Consider the following 13,299-nt stretch of genomic DNA (forward strand, 5'->3'; position numbering starts at 1 on the left):
CTTAATGTTAATATGGGTTCACAGACTTGTCTTACAAAGTGAAACATTTAAATAAATTAGGCTAAAATTGGCTAGGCTTCTGTTAACTCACGCAGAGCATATAATGAGAATGTGTTTAAATACTCATAAGAATTGCTGGCTCTTCTAGGAAATGGATCAGCTGCTGCTGACATTTGGTGACATCCCTCATCACGCACCGGTATTGTTGGCCTGGGTCCTGCTAAGACACACACTTAGACCAGATGATACCAGCCCTGTGATCAGGAGGATAGGCAACACCGCCCTCCAGCTGGGTGTTTTCAAGTACCTTTCAACCATGCTCAAAGGTCTTGGAGTCTCAGGGAACAATGTAAGATATTTCAGATTGATTGACCCTTTAGAAGTTTATAAGAAGCAAATTTGCAAAAAAAAAATTCTGTTCACTTAAAGGAGAACTCCCTCTGTCATCTGTTATGCTGCCTCTGTTATCTGACATAGCTTTAAATTATGTCCTGCTGATACACACCTTTGTTCTTTCACAAATCATAAGCCATGCTTTAAATAAAGTCCATGCAGCATGAGCAGTAGTGGTAAAGAACGCTCAGGGTGCTTCTGTTTGTCATCAGCAGCTAATTAAACCACTAAGTGCGCAGATCTAAACCAATCTATAATGAAGTGTCCAGAATGAAAACCTCCTGTTGCAATAGTAATGTATTATACTGATCATCATGCATCAGTTTCCTTGTCAAGACCTGTGCTAAACTTCAGACCTCAGGTTTCATAATGATTTCTTTCAAAATCTGTAAAGTAATGCTGCACTTTTACAAATTATAGATAGAAATGTAAGTAGCAACCAACATTTGCTCAAAGAGTGGTGACTGTCTTGTTTTCCATTAAAATTCCATCATTTTTTTCACTTTTTATTTCTTCAGTGTACAGCAAGCACAGCAAAAATGTGCGTCTATGGTCTCCTCTCATTTGTGATCACCTCTTTTGAAGAAGAAAGTTTACAGGTATGCACCTTGACTCTACATATCTTGATCCTCACAGACCTATTTATAACATGTGGTGATAATTTGCTTTCTTATGATGTATATTACAGACTGATGGTGTGGCGACTGAGAGCTCCCACCTTATCGATGCTGCCTGTGAGGTCCTTTCTGCTCCAAGTCTGGCTGAAATCTTTTGGGAATTGGTGGGAAAAGCACACAGAAGAGAAGCTTTTATTAAAAATAAAATGGAATTATAAATGTTGATGATGTATCTCGTTTATTAAATGTTTAATCCAGAAGCCAAACATGGGATTGGGAATGATCCTGGACAGCGCAGTGGGGATGTTTCCTCATAAGATCGGACCCTTGCTGCAGCTTCTAACTGCACTGCTTTCAAACAAGTCGACTGTTAAAAAGGTAAATGGCGCACATGCACACACATACACACATGCAACGTATCTTTCTGTAAATGATTTATTGATATACTTTGACTTCCTTGTGAAAGGTGTACAACTTCTTGGATAAAATGTCCTTCTACACTCAAGTTTACAAACATAAGTCTAATGACATCATCTCCAATGATGACGAGACACTGTGGAGGAGGCAAGCTCCCAAACTCCTCTATCCTCTCGGTTAGTGTGTTATTATTACTGTTAAATCTGAGTATAGATGAAAGTTTTCCCTGTGTTTCTCTTGTGTGACTAAATGGGGATGTCTGTTCTCAACCATTAGGCACAGGCCAGACAAACCTGTGGATGCCACAGGGAGTGCTGGGCCAGGTGATGAGTCCAGGTGAGCAAGGCTACGTGGTACGCTGGGAGTATTCCTACAGCTCCTGGACTCTCTTCACATGCGAGGTGGAGATGCTGCTCCATGTTGTTTCCACTGCAGGTACATAGCAGTTCATTTTGTTTATAAGGTTTGCCCAGGTTTGCCCTGCTTCTGGCTCTACAACTAGTATAGGCTTCTGCACTCTGACCAGATTGGATAAGGAGAAGAGGATGGAGTGTGATAAACATGACAAGAAATATGGTTATTTGCATTTCTCGTAGCATTCACAATATATACCTCATATACTCAATTAAAACCTATTAAATACAGTTCTGCTTGAGTTTCTGGGAAGCAAAACAACTTGATAAGACTTGTAAATCCATAAGGCCATATGATCATGTGGTATGACAGTGATTGTAAAACCTGCACAACAGGTTTAAAATAATCACAGAAAAACAGATCCTAACAGTTACACGTAAAGATTTCCACTCAGTTATACAATGATTCAGTAGCGGATGTCACCAGTTACTGGAGTAGCCAAATGCCTAAAAATGAATTATTTAATGAAGAAACACATTCATCAGCTGATTGTTGATCACTGACTGATATTTTTACCAGATGTTTTAGCCCACTGTGCCCGCGTGAAGCCCATCTTGGATCTAGTCCATAAGATCATAAGCACAGACTGGACAGTGTCTGACTGCCTCCTGCCTCTGACCTCACGCATTTACATGCTGCTGCAGAGGTAAAGTAAACTTTTGAGTGACACACATTAAACTTTTTGTGCTGTTTGCTCTGCCAGAAATAATCTTGATATGACTCTGGTATTATAATCTGTCTTTTCTCTCAGGTTAACATCCGTCATCAACCCCCCAGTGGATGTGATTGCTTCCTGTGTAAACTGCCTTTCTGTGCTGGCTGCAAGGATGCCAGGGAAGGTGGGTGTGCTCAGTGCTCGCAGTGTGAACATGAAGTAAAATGAGGGATTTAAAGCCAGTGCTTTTGAACTTTCTTCACCCAGTTCATATCTTATTTATTTATTTATTTATTTATTTATTTATTTGATCAATCTTCAGGTGTGGTCCAGTCTGCACCACACTGGCTTCCTCCCCTTTGCCTCCAACCCTCTGACCAGCATGGCCCAGTGCATAAGGTAAATAGGCCAAACAGAGTGCCACGTATTAGTTAATATGCCTTGGATATATCAGCGTTTTACTCAACTGTTTTATTTTTCCCCCTCAGTGCTGAGGGGATGAAGGCAGGTAACTATGGCAACCTGCTAGTTCAGATTGAGCAGCCCAGGGGAGAATATGCTGTGACTATTGCCTTCCTTCGTCTCATTACAACTCTGGTTAAGGTAACATTTTTTTAAAAGTTATGTAATCTTTCAAAATGTTGTCCTGCTACTATAATGTGCATCATGTGTACTTATTGGTATCATAGGGTCAGCTCGGCAGCACTCAGAACAAAGGTCTGATCCCCTGTGTGCTGCTGGTGTTGAAGGAGATGCTGCCCACGTACCATAAGTGGCGTTACAACACCTATGGTGTCAGAGAGAGGATAGGTGAGGGTGTGTTCCCTTTGCTTCTTGTCTGGAGACAAATTAAACTTGTATACAAACTGGCTTCTCTGTGCTGCTGCAGGTTGTCTTATTTTGGAGCTGATCCATGCCATTCTCAATCTGAGCCCAGAGGGAGAGGACCAAGGCAGGTAAGGAACAGTATCTGAACTCTGTCACCTGCACATTTTCTCTGATGTCACAATGCTAAACAGTCAGGTCCTACCAACAGGCTTTTAAGGGTAATAACCTTAAACATAACAAGGGTGCTTATATGATGATTCTCTAATACTGGAATGGTGTAAAATGTGCATTAATCTTTGCAGTTTGTTAAAATAAAAATATTTTGTTTCTTTCTTGCTATTTGGGAGCAAGAAGTGGACCATATTTGGATGAGAGGATGGGAATCACTAGCCAGCTTGTTTAGGGAGATAAACAGCTGTTAATGTGTGCTGACATACTAGAACTAGAATGTATTCTTTTCTTTTTCTTTTCTTAAACACAAACATCTCTAGAAAAATGTCTGTTTGCTCTAAATCTGAATATTTTACAATGGAAGTCTGAGGATTGATTTGCTCTTGGTGTTAAGTGGATCTTTTTTGGCACTTCTGTGTAGATTAAAGTTACACTTTACAGGCTGTAACTGCACCTGCTTTGTGCCTGCCCAAACAATCATAAAACTAATTGTCGATTAATTAATAATGGTTGCAACTAACTAACAGTTGCCTTTTTACTCATGTAGTTGTTTATTTACTCCTTTCCTTGTTAATGCAGCGCTCCCAGCCTGCAGTCTCTGTGTATCTACAGCCTTGCAAATACAGAAGCTGGACAGGCAGTTGTCAATATAATGGGAGTTGGAGTTGACACCATAGATGTGGTCCTGGCTGCACAACCCAGCAGGTGAGCAGTTGGATGTGTTCAGTCAACCTTTCCTCATAGTAAGCACTCAGCTCTCCATTATTATTATTTGTTTAACTGACATTAGTTGTATTATATTTTTTTTCTTGGTGCTGTCCAGCTGTGGCTCTGAGGGTCCTGGTCAGATGCTCATCCAGACTGTCAAACTGGCCTTTTCTGTCACAAACAACGTAATCCGTTTGAAACCGCCTTCGGACACAGTGTCCCCACTGGAGCAGGCGCTGACACAGCACGGTGGCCATGGCAATAACCTAATAGTCGTCCTAGCTAAATATATCTACCACAAACACGATCCAGCACTCCCTCGTCTCGCAATCCAGCTGCTCAAAAGGCTCGCCACAGTAAGACTTCCACTTTTAAACAATATGTGAATATGTGGTTGGTGTTTTTGTTACATAACTAAACACTGGCGTTGACCTCGTGTTGCCAGGTGGCTCCCATGTCGGTCTACGCTTGTCTCGGGAGCGATGCAGCAGCCATCCGCGATGCGTTCCTCACTCGGCTGCAGAGCAAGACGGAAGACATGAGGATCAAAGTCATGATCCTTGAGTTTCTCACCGTCGCTGTGGAAACCCAGCCTGGCCTCATTGAGCTTTTTCTCAACCTGGAAGTCAAAGATGGAAACGAAGGATCAAAGGTATAAAGTGCAGGAAGTAACTTTGGTTTTACTTTTCCCACTGCTGCAGCTTCATTAAAGACATCCTTGTTTTAAACTTGTAGGAGTTCCTGCTGGGTGAGTGGAGCTGTCTTCATGTCGTGTTGGACCTGATCGACTCCAAACAGCAGGGCAAGTACTGGTGCCCCCCGCTGCTACACCGAGCAGGTCTGGCCTTCCTCCTGGCCCTCTGGCAGGATCGCAGGGATAGTGCCATCTCTGTCTTACGTACAAAGTAAGTAAATGTTCTCAGTCTCACTTTGAGTTGGAACAACATGTGAAGGTGAAAAACCACATGATTAACATGCTGTATGGTGTTTTGTTTCTTTTCTTTTCTTTTCTTTTTTTAAACCAAAGAGAGAGGTTTTGGGAGAATTTGACGACGCCTCTTTTTGGAACCCTCACCCCACCTTCAGACACCACAGAGGTATTTTGCTGTGGTGCTTAGTTACACTGTTTCCATGAGTACTTAAAAGTCAGTAAACGTGTGAAATGATGAAAATGTAACTTGTCCCCAGCCTTGCGTTCTGGAGACCTGCGCTTTTGTCATGAAAATCATCGGCCTGGAGATCTACTATGTTGTCAGGTGATTTCAGAGTCCATATTAAATAATAATAACATTATTTTTTGATATTAAATACATCTTTGTATACATATCCCTTTATTTACAATGATGTCTTAGATTATACATATTTAATGTTGATGAATATTTGTGTTATTGCAGCGGCTCTTTGGAACAGTCCTTGAAGGACGGGCTTCAGAAGTTCTCCAACGCACGACGCTATGAGTACTGGTCACAGTACGTCAAGTCACTGGTGTGCCATGTGGCAGAGATGGAGGAAGAAGGCATCTGCTACTTCACAGAGGCCCAGATGTTGATCTCTGCCTGGCGGATGTTGCTGATTCTTTCCACTAACCACGTATGTTCAAGTACACACAATCATGGCCTGAAAGTTACGTTTAAAAGCGAAACGTTGATCTCATGATGGTACTGCAACCTACCTTCCTTCACTTGCATTTTAAGTTTAATTCCTGTAAATAATGATATTATGTGTACAAATTTTCTGTAGCTGTTATACTACGGTAATATTATCATCATCAGATTTTGACAGTGTTAATCAAGTGAAAATTTGATGATGTGTGAGGATAAAAAGAAGTATCATTATTACTATTTCTCCTCTGCATACAGTCCTCACTCCAAGCTAGGCTAACAGGCTTGTTTTTGCTGTTTAGTCATATTTAATGGGAGTTGAGCAGTACTGATCTTCTCATGCGCCTCTTGTAGAAAAAAAAAATTTGTGCATTTCCCAGAATTTGAGACTTTAACTGCGTCTTGATAATCCTGTCTAGAACAAGCTCAGATGAAAACGATGTTTTATTTTTTCAGTCTGATGTGATGCATTTAACTGAGGACTCAACTAAGCTGACCCTTTTCATGGATGTCCTAGATGGGACTAAAGCTGCTGTAAGTTACCGTAGTATGAAATATTTTCCTGTAATCTGTGACTTTTTATTTCTTCTCTTATCACTAGTTTACTTTTTAAACTCTTGGTCTCTCTTTCAGTTGACAACGCCCACGTCTGCGCCTTGTCTTCGACTTGGATCCATGATGGCCACTTTACTTCTCATCCTCCTTAAACAGTGGAGAAGGTGTGTACTCATGCCTTTGACAAGTGAAGGCCCAGCACTGCGCACTAGCTGTCTCCTCAATCCTTTATCTTCTCTAAATCTTTATCTCCAGTGTGGTAGCTTCAGCTCCGGACATCCTGTCTCCCCTCTCCCTTATCCTGGAGAGTGTCCTGCAGGCTGACCAGCAGCTGATGGAAAGGACCAAAGCCAAAATCTTCTCCGCACTCATTTCTGTGCTGCAGATTCAGGGACTGGACGGTAAGAAGCACACATCTGATGTTTGTCTGTGTTTGAAGAAAGTGTCGGAGCGGTAATGACTTGGCGTGTGTTTTTTGCCATCTAGGTGGAGATATTTCCCAGCTGCCCCAGTTGTTGCTGTCTGTATGTGAGACGGTGAAAGATGAGGCCCTGGCACTTATTGACAACATGCGACACACGAGCCAGTTGGGAGACACGGTGGAGGACGAGGACAGCATGGAGACGGACTCTCCTCGGGGCCCACAGAAGGACCAGAGAGACGGGGTAAGCGTGGCGAGGTTGTTGTTGATGAAGGTTCAAGTTTATTTAGTTTTCTGATCTATTTTAGATCAATTGTCCCAACATGTACTGTATAAACATACTTTTTTTTCCTCCCTTTAAATCAGGTGTGTGTTTTGGCTCTCCACTTGGCGAAGGAGCTGTGCCGCACTGATGAGGATGGTGAGCACTGGGTCTCAGTGATGAGGAAGGTCCCCCTCCTCCCCTCAGTGCTGAGTGCCGTTGAACTGAGCCTTCGCATGAAACGCAACCTGTACTTTACTGAGGCTGCACTTCACCTGCTGCTCACGCTGGCCCGTACTCCGCAGGTAAACACAAACACACCTTTTACGCTTTAGTACTTTAAACCCAGTTTATAGATCAGAAGAATTTGAGCAGATGTTGAGGATGTTGTCCGTTTTCCATCAGGGGGCAGCAGCTGTGGCAGGAGCGGGAGTCACTCAGACCATCTGCCTGCCTCTTTTGAGTGTGTATGAGGTCTCACCAAATGGCACATCACAGGTGAAATCTTTTTTTTTTTTTCCCCACCTTGCACATAAAAGCATGGATTGATGATGGAGGACATGGTGCATTCATGTCAAGTTAACATCGTGTGTACATGTCTCTGAGCAGAGCTTCTCCCGGAAGTCCCAGGATTTGGCCTGCTGGCCCGGGGTGTACCGCCTCTGCATGTCTCTAATGGAGAGTCTGCTTAAGACGCTGCGCTACAACTTCATCAACGAAGCCCTGGACTTTGTCGGAGTGCATCAGGAACGTATACTACAGGTGTGACTGCAGTAACTTACTGTGTTAACAAGGGAAAAGACAAAAACATGTCATCATGCTTGTCTTCTTTTAGGGCTGCCTCTTAAATGTGTCTGTGGGTGTAAAACTAGAAAGACACCCATCGAATTTCTTAACCTCCAAAGACCCGAACTGATTTTTGTTTCTGAGAGAAATGAGATCCACATATAAGGACATTTGTTTTGAATTTAGATAGAACAGTGGCAGTATAATGTCCTCGTATCTGGATATCAGGCCCTTGTAGAGCAAAATGTATTATTTTGGTCTGGACATCCCAAAATGTGATGTCCACATATGTGGACGCCAGGTCCTAGGAGGTTAAATCTAAAGATGTCATCTTCAGCCTGCCTGTTTTGTCTGTCTAGCAGTAAAGTATTTAGTTTTAAATCAGGAATTCCAAATATGTGCAACAAAAGTATCATTGGGCCCCTTAGTATTAGCCAAGCATCCTTTAAACACCACAGCCTACCTGAGTGTTGTTGCTGTCCCTGTCCTTTTATGGACAGTCTTTTATGAGCACAGCACCTGACGACCCAGTGCAGTGCCTGGTGAGTCCTCAGTCCCAAGTGCTCCTGCAGTTCCAAAAATAAACAGTTATTTGTGCAGCTTATGCACAACTGTGGACCTGTTAAGTACACTGAGCTTCCTGACCCTTGGACAGGACTGTATTCCTGTTATGTTGTGTCTAGCTACTGCCTGCAGTCTTCCTTTTGTTGGCATCTTTTAAATAAAGTCGTCACTTTCTCTCCCGCTCAGTGTCTGAATGCAGTGAGGACCGTGCAGAGCCTGGCCTGCCTGGATGAGGCCGATCACACAGTTGGTTTTCTGCTGCAGCTCTCGAGCTTCTGTAAGGAGTGGCAGTTTCACCTGCCCAAACTGCTCAGAGATGTTCAGGCAAGTCAAAAGGAAATCACCACATCAATGAGGAGAGCACAGCTCCAATTGTTGTTCAGCTTTTGGTAATTTAGTGTTTCTGTTTCCATCTGTCTCTTCAGGTAAACCTTTGTTATCTGTGCCAGACCTGCACCCATCTGCTCCACAGCAAAAAGATGCTTCATCACTACCTCCAGGTCAGAAACTTAGTCTTTTTTTTTCTTCTTTAATATAAATTTGTAGATTGTTGTTTATACATTCAGATAAATGGCTGATTGTTTTCTGTTGTTCTTTCTTAGGCTAAAAACGGTGAGGCTTTGCCCCCTGGTCCCTTACCCAGGACACAGCGGCCCACTCAAACGTCAACTAAAGAAGCAGCAGGTGGAGGGGAACGGGAGGAGGCGGAGCAGAAGGCACTGCTAGCTGTGCAGTGCAGTCTTCTAAAGATCCTCAGCAAAACCCTGGCAACTCTGCAGCACTTCACCCCAGACTGCTGCCAGATACTCCTGGACCAGGTCTGTTTGTTCCTGCTGCATGGTGACATTTCTGCAGATCTTTAAAAACAGGCGTTTGTTTTTTTTTATTTATTTATTTATTTTTTTAAGAAAAAAGAAAAGGTGATGAGATGCTGACTGTCTCTGTGTTTGTATCAGTCTATGGACCTGGCCGAGTACAGCACGCTCTTCGTGCTTAGCTTCACAACTCCGGCTTTTGACCCTGACGTGGCTCCTTCATTTGGGACCCTGCTGGCCACCATCAATGTCAGCCTGAGCATGTTGAGCGAGGTAGGTGTTTATATTCTTTATTATTATAATCAAAGGTCATTACAGCTTATTGCATTCGCATTTTCTGCTGTTTGTTAATAGATGGAGAAGAAGAAGGAACCGGTTTCCCTGAGTATAGCATCACTAGCTTCATCAGAGGAGATCCAAGCGCTGAAGTGAGTGATATGGCGTGTAACACTAGATATGAAACACTTTCAAGGAAACAGACTGTGGGAAAATGAAACTGGGGGTTTTGCTTTGAGTTAATGAGAAAATGAGACACTCTGGTACGTGGCAACTAAGAAGTAATGTGGAGCTGCTTGTTAGTTTAGCATCTTAACCAGGCCAGACCAACGAAACTTCCCCCACTGTCAGTGTAAAGATCTTTAGATGCACATTTAATTTCTGACCTTTATATAGGAAAATGAAATGTGATTTTTAACAGCACATCTCAGTCTTTCTACATGATTTAAAAAAAAAAAAAAAAAAAAAAAGCTGCTGAAGTAAATAAAAGACATCTGTCAGGACGACGCTTTGGGGTTAAACTGAAATATGTGTATGTGAGTTATTTCTTCTTCACATTTTCCAAAGCTGCTCAGTGGGCCAAGTGTTTGGCCTCCAGGCCTTATGTTTGACACCTTTCCAGACACATATCTCTCATGTTGCATAAGATGGCCAGCAACTGTTTCTCCTTACAGGTTGCTACGATAAGCCAATTGCATCTTTTCCAAGATACTGTTTGTTTTACTGTCAAATACAAATATTGAAATGATTAACTGGTGTCTCCCCTCCAGGTCACTCCTCATGTTCACCATGGAGAACTGTTTCTATGTGTTGATCTCTCAGGCTGTTCGGTGCCTCAAAGATCCTTCCATCCTCCCTCGAGACAAACAGAGGCTCAAGCAAGAGCTCAGCTCAGAACTGGTGAGACGGCACATCTGTTCCAACCCAAAGCTGTTCAAACGTTTTGGGTTTTTTGCTATCAAACACAAGAACCAACAACAAGTGTGTTTTTCTGTGTATCTGTGAAAAATGTATGAATTCTATCCAGTTATTGCTAGTGTGTAATCATGAAGCTGGCATTAAACTGCACCTTCTACAGTATTAAAACAGGATGCCTCCTCTCATCTCATCTGTCAGACATAAAATAGCAGCAGCCTTGTATTATAAAGGATGCTTACTCCATGTCTTAGCATGATGCATTTGATTGCGTTTCTCTTTCAGAGCACTCTTCTCTCAAGCCTCTCCCGCCATTTCCGGAGGGGCTCGCCATCCTCTCCTGCCAGTGCCATCCTCCCCTCTACCCAGTCCAAACCACCTACGCCGGGCTCCAAGGCGAGTCATGAGGGTCAGGAGCCATTCATCCAGCTTGTTCAGGCCTTCGTCAGACTTGTGCAGAGATAGGCAGTTTTTCTTTCTTCCCCCTGAACAAATAGTCGTTCTGCAGCAGCCATTAGTTCGTACTTGTTCTAGCTGCACAGAGGACGTTGTCTAAAACTCGAGCCGAATTTTGCCAAATCTATCACATGACCACAACGAAAACATTTAAAAAGTCAACACAAGAAGCTGCCTGATGTCTTCATCATTATGAAGAGTGAGTCTTTGGGATCTTGGTGCTATGACTAAACAATAAAACATCAGCGACTGTAGTCCCACGTTGTGACCTAGTTTTATAGGTCACTTTGACAACCTGGAAGGACCAGACACATTTCAAGTGCTACTTAAAAAAAAATAAAATAAAATAAATCGACCTTTTATCACTTGATCTTTTTAGTCTAAGTGTAATAGAAAAACCTATCCTGTAAAGCGGTTCAACACTTTTCTAATTCTCATGTCTTTGAAGTCGTGATCTTTGCCATTTTCTTTTTTTGTGCTTCTCAGTGTACGGGTTTTGATGTGGTCGCTGTGATTTCTACTTAAACATATGCTAATAAAGGAACTTTTGTACCACAAATTCTGATTAGAATTTCTTTTTGAATCCACTTTGTAAAATCAAACTGCTGCAGACTCTAAGGCTTCAGCATTCAGTTTATTTTACTGCATTTGCACATACTTGCTAGAACACAGTTGATCTAAACAATCCTGTACATAAACTGACAGGTGACGACAACAAGTAAAAACTGGAAGTCAGTAATAAAATACAGTCATGTTGTCATATAAAACGAATAAAAGGAAAATATCTGAATCGCACAGATTATTTACAGAGGCATACTCTTGCATTTAAAGAAAACTTTTACAACTTCAGTACCTTTTTATAGAAATCAAAGTAAAGGCAGGGCATGTGCAATAAGGTAGGAAAAGCTTAGCTTTCTAAGGTTAAGGTGACAGTTTTACAGCAGGACGGAAAGGCAGGATGCAGACTGGGAAGCTGCTGCGTTGGTGCTTTGCTGGCACCTTTAGTAGCTGCATTGCAAAGAGTTGTCGCTGTTGGGATCCTCCGAGGATTCAGAGTGCCTCTCTGAAGTCTGTCTGGAAACTGGGGCATTCGTCTGCTCAGGCTGAGGGTCTGTAGTGTCTACTACTGGCCATTGACTGGGACTTCCTGAAAAGAGAAGTTGAGGTTGTACAGTAAAAAAAAAAAACGACTGGCTTTAATGGTCACTTTACACCTTTGGCCAAAAACATGCAGGATAAACAAAAAACAATGCTTAAGGCACAAAAAATATTTCAAGTAAGTTTTCCAATCTTATCTCCAGACACATGCATCTGTCATCTTGTTAAATGAATAGTTGCAAAGTTAAAAGTATGTTTGCTGTAAGGTCACGCAAAACACACCCCTGTGAGCGTAAATCAAAAAGCCTAACACAGTTCATACAGTGTTAGGAGGACACAGTTGTAGGAATGATCCTCCCAACAACTGTGTCTCATTACACGTTTAAATTCTGGTATTTGCTTCATGCAGGAGAAACAACCAGAGCAACGCATCCACACTAACCTTCGTCTGGTCCTCCAGACAGGCCTTTCAGGCCAAACTGGGTACAGTAATTTGTCTACCGATATTTCACAGAGAGGAAAAAAGGGGGAAAAGAGGAGTAATTCACTAATGGAGAAAATACCACTGTGGGTAACAGCATTAGTCTGACATATTATAACTGGGTCATACACTTCTTACTGTAGGCGTACCTCTAAATTCCCCCTGGCTTTCTTCAACACTCCATGGGTCAGAGACACTACAAAGGACAAAAATAAAACAATTCATTTCCACAGTCTTGTATAATTATACATATATATTATCAAGACTTGAGATTTACTTTATAAAATAATAATACACACAAAGAAAAACTACAAAACAGGAGCAGAGAGACTGACTTGCTAAATACTTCCATCAATAAACTGAAATAGCTGCAAAACTGCTTCAACCACACATTTCATCTTATGTGCAGCTTAAAAGTAAAAGCAGATGAACTTACACTGATCGATGATGACTCTCTCCATTCCCTCTTTGAGCTGGTTGGTGGTGCGGAGACGCTTGATGGCTCCGCTCAGCATCCTCTCCTGCTGGGACAGCCGGCTCTTCAGTCGGGCTATCTCATTTCTCAGCAGCTCATCCTGATTTGGAGGATAGCAGGAAAGAAAGGATTTGGTCTGCAGATGTTTAACTGGACAGCCCCGATACACAATGTGTGCTGTGCGTGTGTTTACCTGCTGGTTGTTGCAGCTGTCTCTTGCTATGTTCCCAACTGGCAAAGATACTCTCCACACCAGTTTGAGCAGTCGGCCAGCCTCCTCCAGCACCTGGTGCATGGTGTTAATGCTGCAGGATAAACTCTTCAGATGCTGCTGTTCAATCACCTACAAAAAGATGTGGACAGGCTAACATCACGTTTCTACTTTCTGTAA

The 13,299-nt window shown here is 42.4% G+C and overlaps 2 protein-coding genes across 11 annotated transcripts in view; one reads left to right on the forward strand and one right to left on the reverse strand.

Moving 5' to 3' along the window:
• The window catches only part of nup188 (nucleoporin 188), a 34,237-nt gene that overhangs the window by 3,516 nt on the left and 17,422 nt on the right, over window positions 1-13,299 (forward strand). The window contains exons 11-43 of one of the 2 annotated variants that reach the window (XM_040000878.1): window positions 149-349; window positions 912-992; window positions 1,082-1,174; window positions 1,269-1,388; window positions 1,477-1,603; window positions 1,704-1,862; window positions 2,361-2,487; window positions 2,593-2,680; window positions 2,819-2,895; window positions 2,985-3,099; window positions 3,186-3,306; window positions 3,386-3,452; window positions 4,075-4,200; window positions 4,319-4,559; window positions 4,649-4,855; window positions 4,939-5,108; window positions 5,231-5,300; window positions 5,392-5,459; window positions 5,598-5,793; window positions 6,261-6,338; window positions 6,438-6,523; window positions 6,615-6,760; window positions 6,846-7,024; window positions 7,147-7,347; window positions 7,448-7,540; window positions 7,652-7,804; window positions 8,579-8,716; window positions 8,818-8,892; window positions 8,995-9,210; window positions 9,349-9,480; window positions 9,562-9,635; window positions 10,254-10,383; window positions 10,684-10,864. In XM_040000878.1, the coding sequence (XP_039856812.1) occupies window positions 149-349; window positions 912-992; window positions 1,082-1,174; window positions 1,269-1,388; window positions 1,477-1,603; window positions 1,704-1,862; window positions 2,361-2,487; window positions 2,593-2,680; window positions 2,819-2,895; window positions 2,985-3,099; window positions 3,186-3,306; window positions 3,386-3,452; window positions 4,075-4,200; window positions 4,319-4,559; window positions 4,649-4,855; window positions 4,939-5,108; window positions 5,231-5,300; window positions 5,392-5,459; window positions 5,598-5,793; window positions 6,261-6,338; window positions 6,438-6,523; window positions 6,615-6,760; window positions 6,846-7,024; window positions 7,147-7,347; window positions 7,448-7,540; window positions 7,652-7,804; window positions 8,579-8,716; window positions 8,818-8,892; window positions 8,995-9,210; window positions 9,349-9,480; window positions 9,562-9,635; window positions 10,254-10,383; window positions 10,684-10,863 (4,335 nt within the window). In that variant the 3' untranslated portion in view covers window position 10,864. Of the gene's footprint in view, window positions 1-148; window positions 350-911; window positions 993-1,081; window positions 1,175-1,268; window positions 1,389-1,476; window positions 1,604-1,703; window positions 1,863-2,360; window positions 2,488-2,592; window positions 2,681-2,818; window positions 2,896-2,984; window positions 3,100-3,185; window positions 3,307-3,385; window positions 3,453-4,074; window positions 4,201-4,318; window positions 4,560-4,648; window positions 4,856-4,938; window positions 5,109-5,230; window positions 5,301-5,391; window positions 5,460-5,597; window positions 5,794-6,260; window positions 6,339-6,437; window positions 6,524-6,614; window positions 6,761-6,845; window positions 7,025-7,146; window positions 7,348-7,447; window positions 7,541-7,651; window positions 7,805-8,578; window positions 8,717-8,817; window positions 8,893-8,994; window positions 9,211-9,348; window positions 9,481-9,561; window positions 9,636-10,253; window positions 10,384-10,683; window positions 11,192-13,299 lie in introns of those variants that run through there. The other variant, XM_040000879.1, reaches the window with a different exon arrangement.
• Window positions 10,877-13,299, reverse strand: part of cdk5rap2 (CDK5 regulatory subunit associated protein 2) — a 33,824-nt gene continuing 31,401 nt past the window's right edge. For 8 of the 9 annotated variants that reach the window (XM_040000870.1, XM_040000872.1, XM_040000871.1 and 5 more), the window contains 5 exons: window positions 13,102-13,251; window positions 12,870-13,008; window positions 12,583-12,629; window positions 12,395-12,449; window positions 10,877-12,001 (listed from right to left, as the gene is read on the reverse strand). In XM_040000870.1, the coding sequence (XP_039856804.1) occupies window positions 11,856-12,001; window positions 12,395-12,449; window positions 12,583-12,629; window positions 12,870-13,008; window positions 13,102-13,251 (537 nt within the window). In that variant the 3' untranslated portion in view covers window positions 10,877-11,855. The remainder of the gene's footprint in view (window positions 12,002-12,394; window positions 12,450-12,582; window positions 12,630-12,869; window positions 13,009-13,101; window positions 13,252-13,299) is intronic. The other variant, XM_040000877.1, reaches the window with a different exon arrangement.

The sequence above is a fragment of the Simochromis diagramma genome, unplaced genomic scaffold (genome assembly GCF_900408965.1).
Source record: "Simochromis diagramma unplaced genomic scaffold, fSimDia1.1 OVJJ01000596.1, whole genome shotgun sequence".
Taxonomy (NCBI): Eukaryota; Metazoa; Chordata; class Actinopteri; order Cichliformes; family Cichlidae; genus Simochromis; species Simochromis diagramma.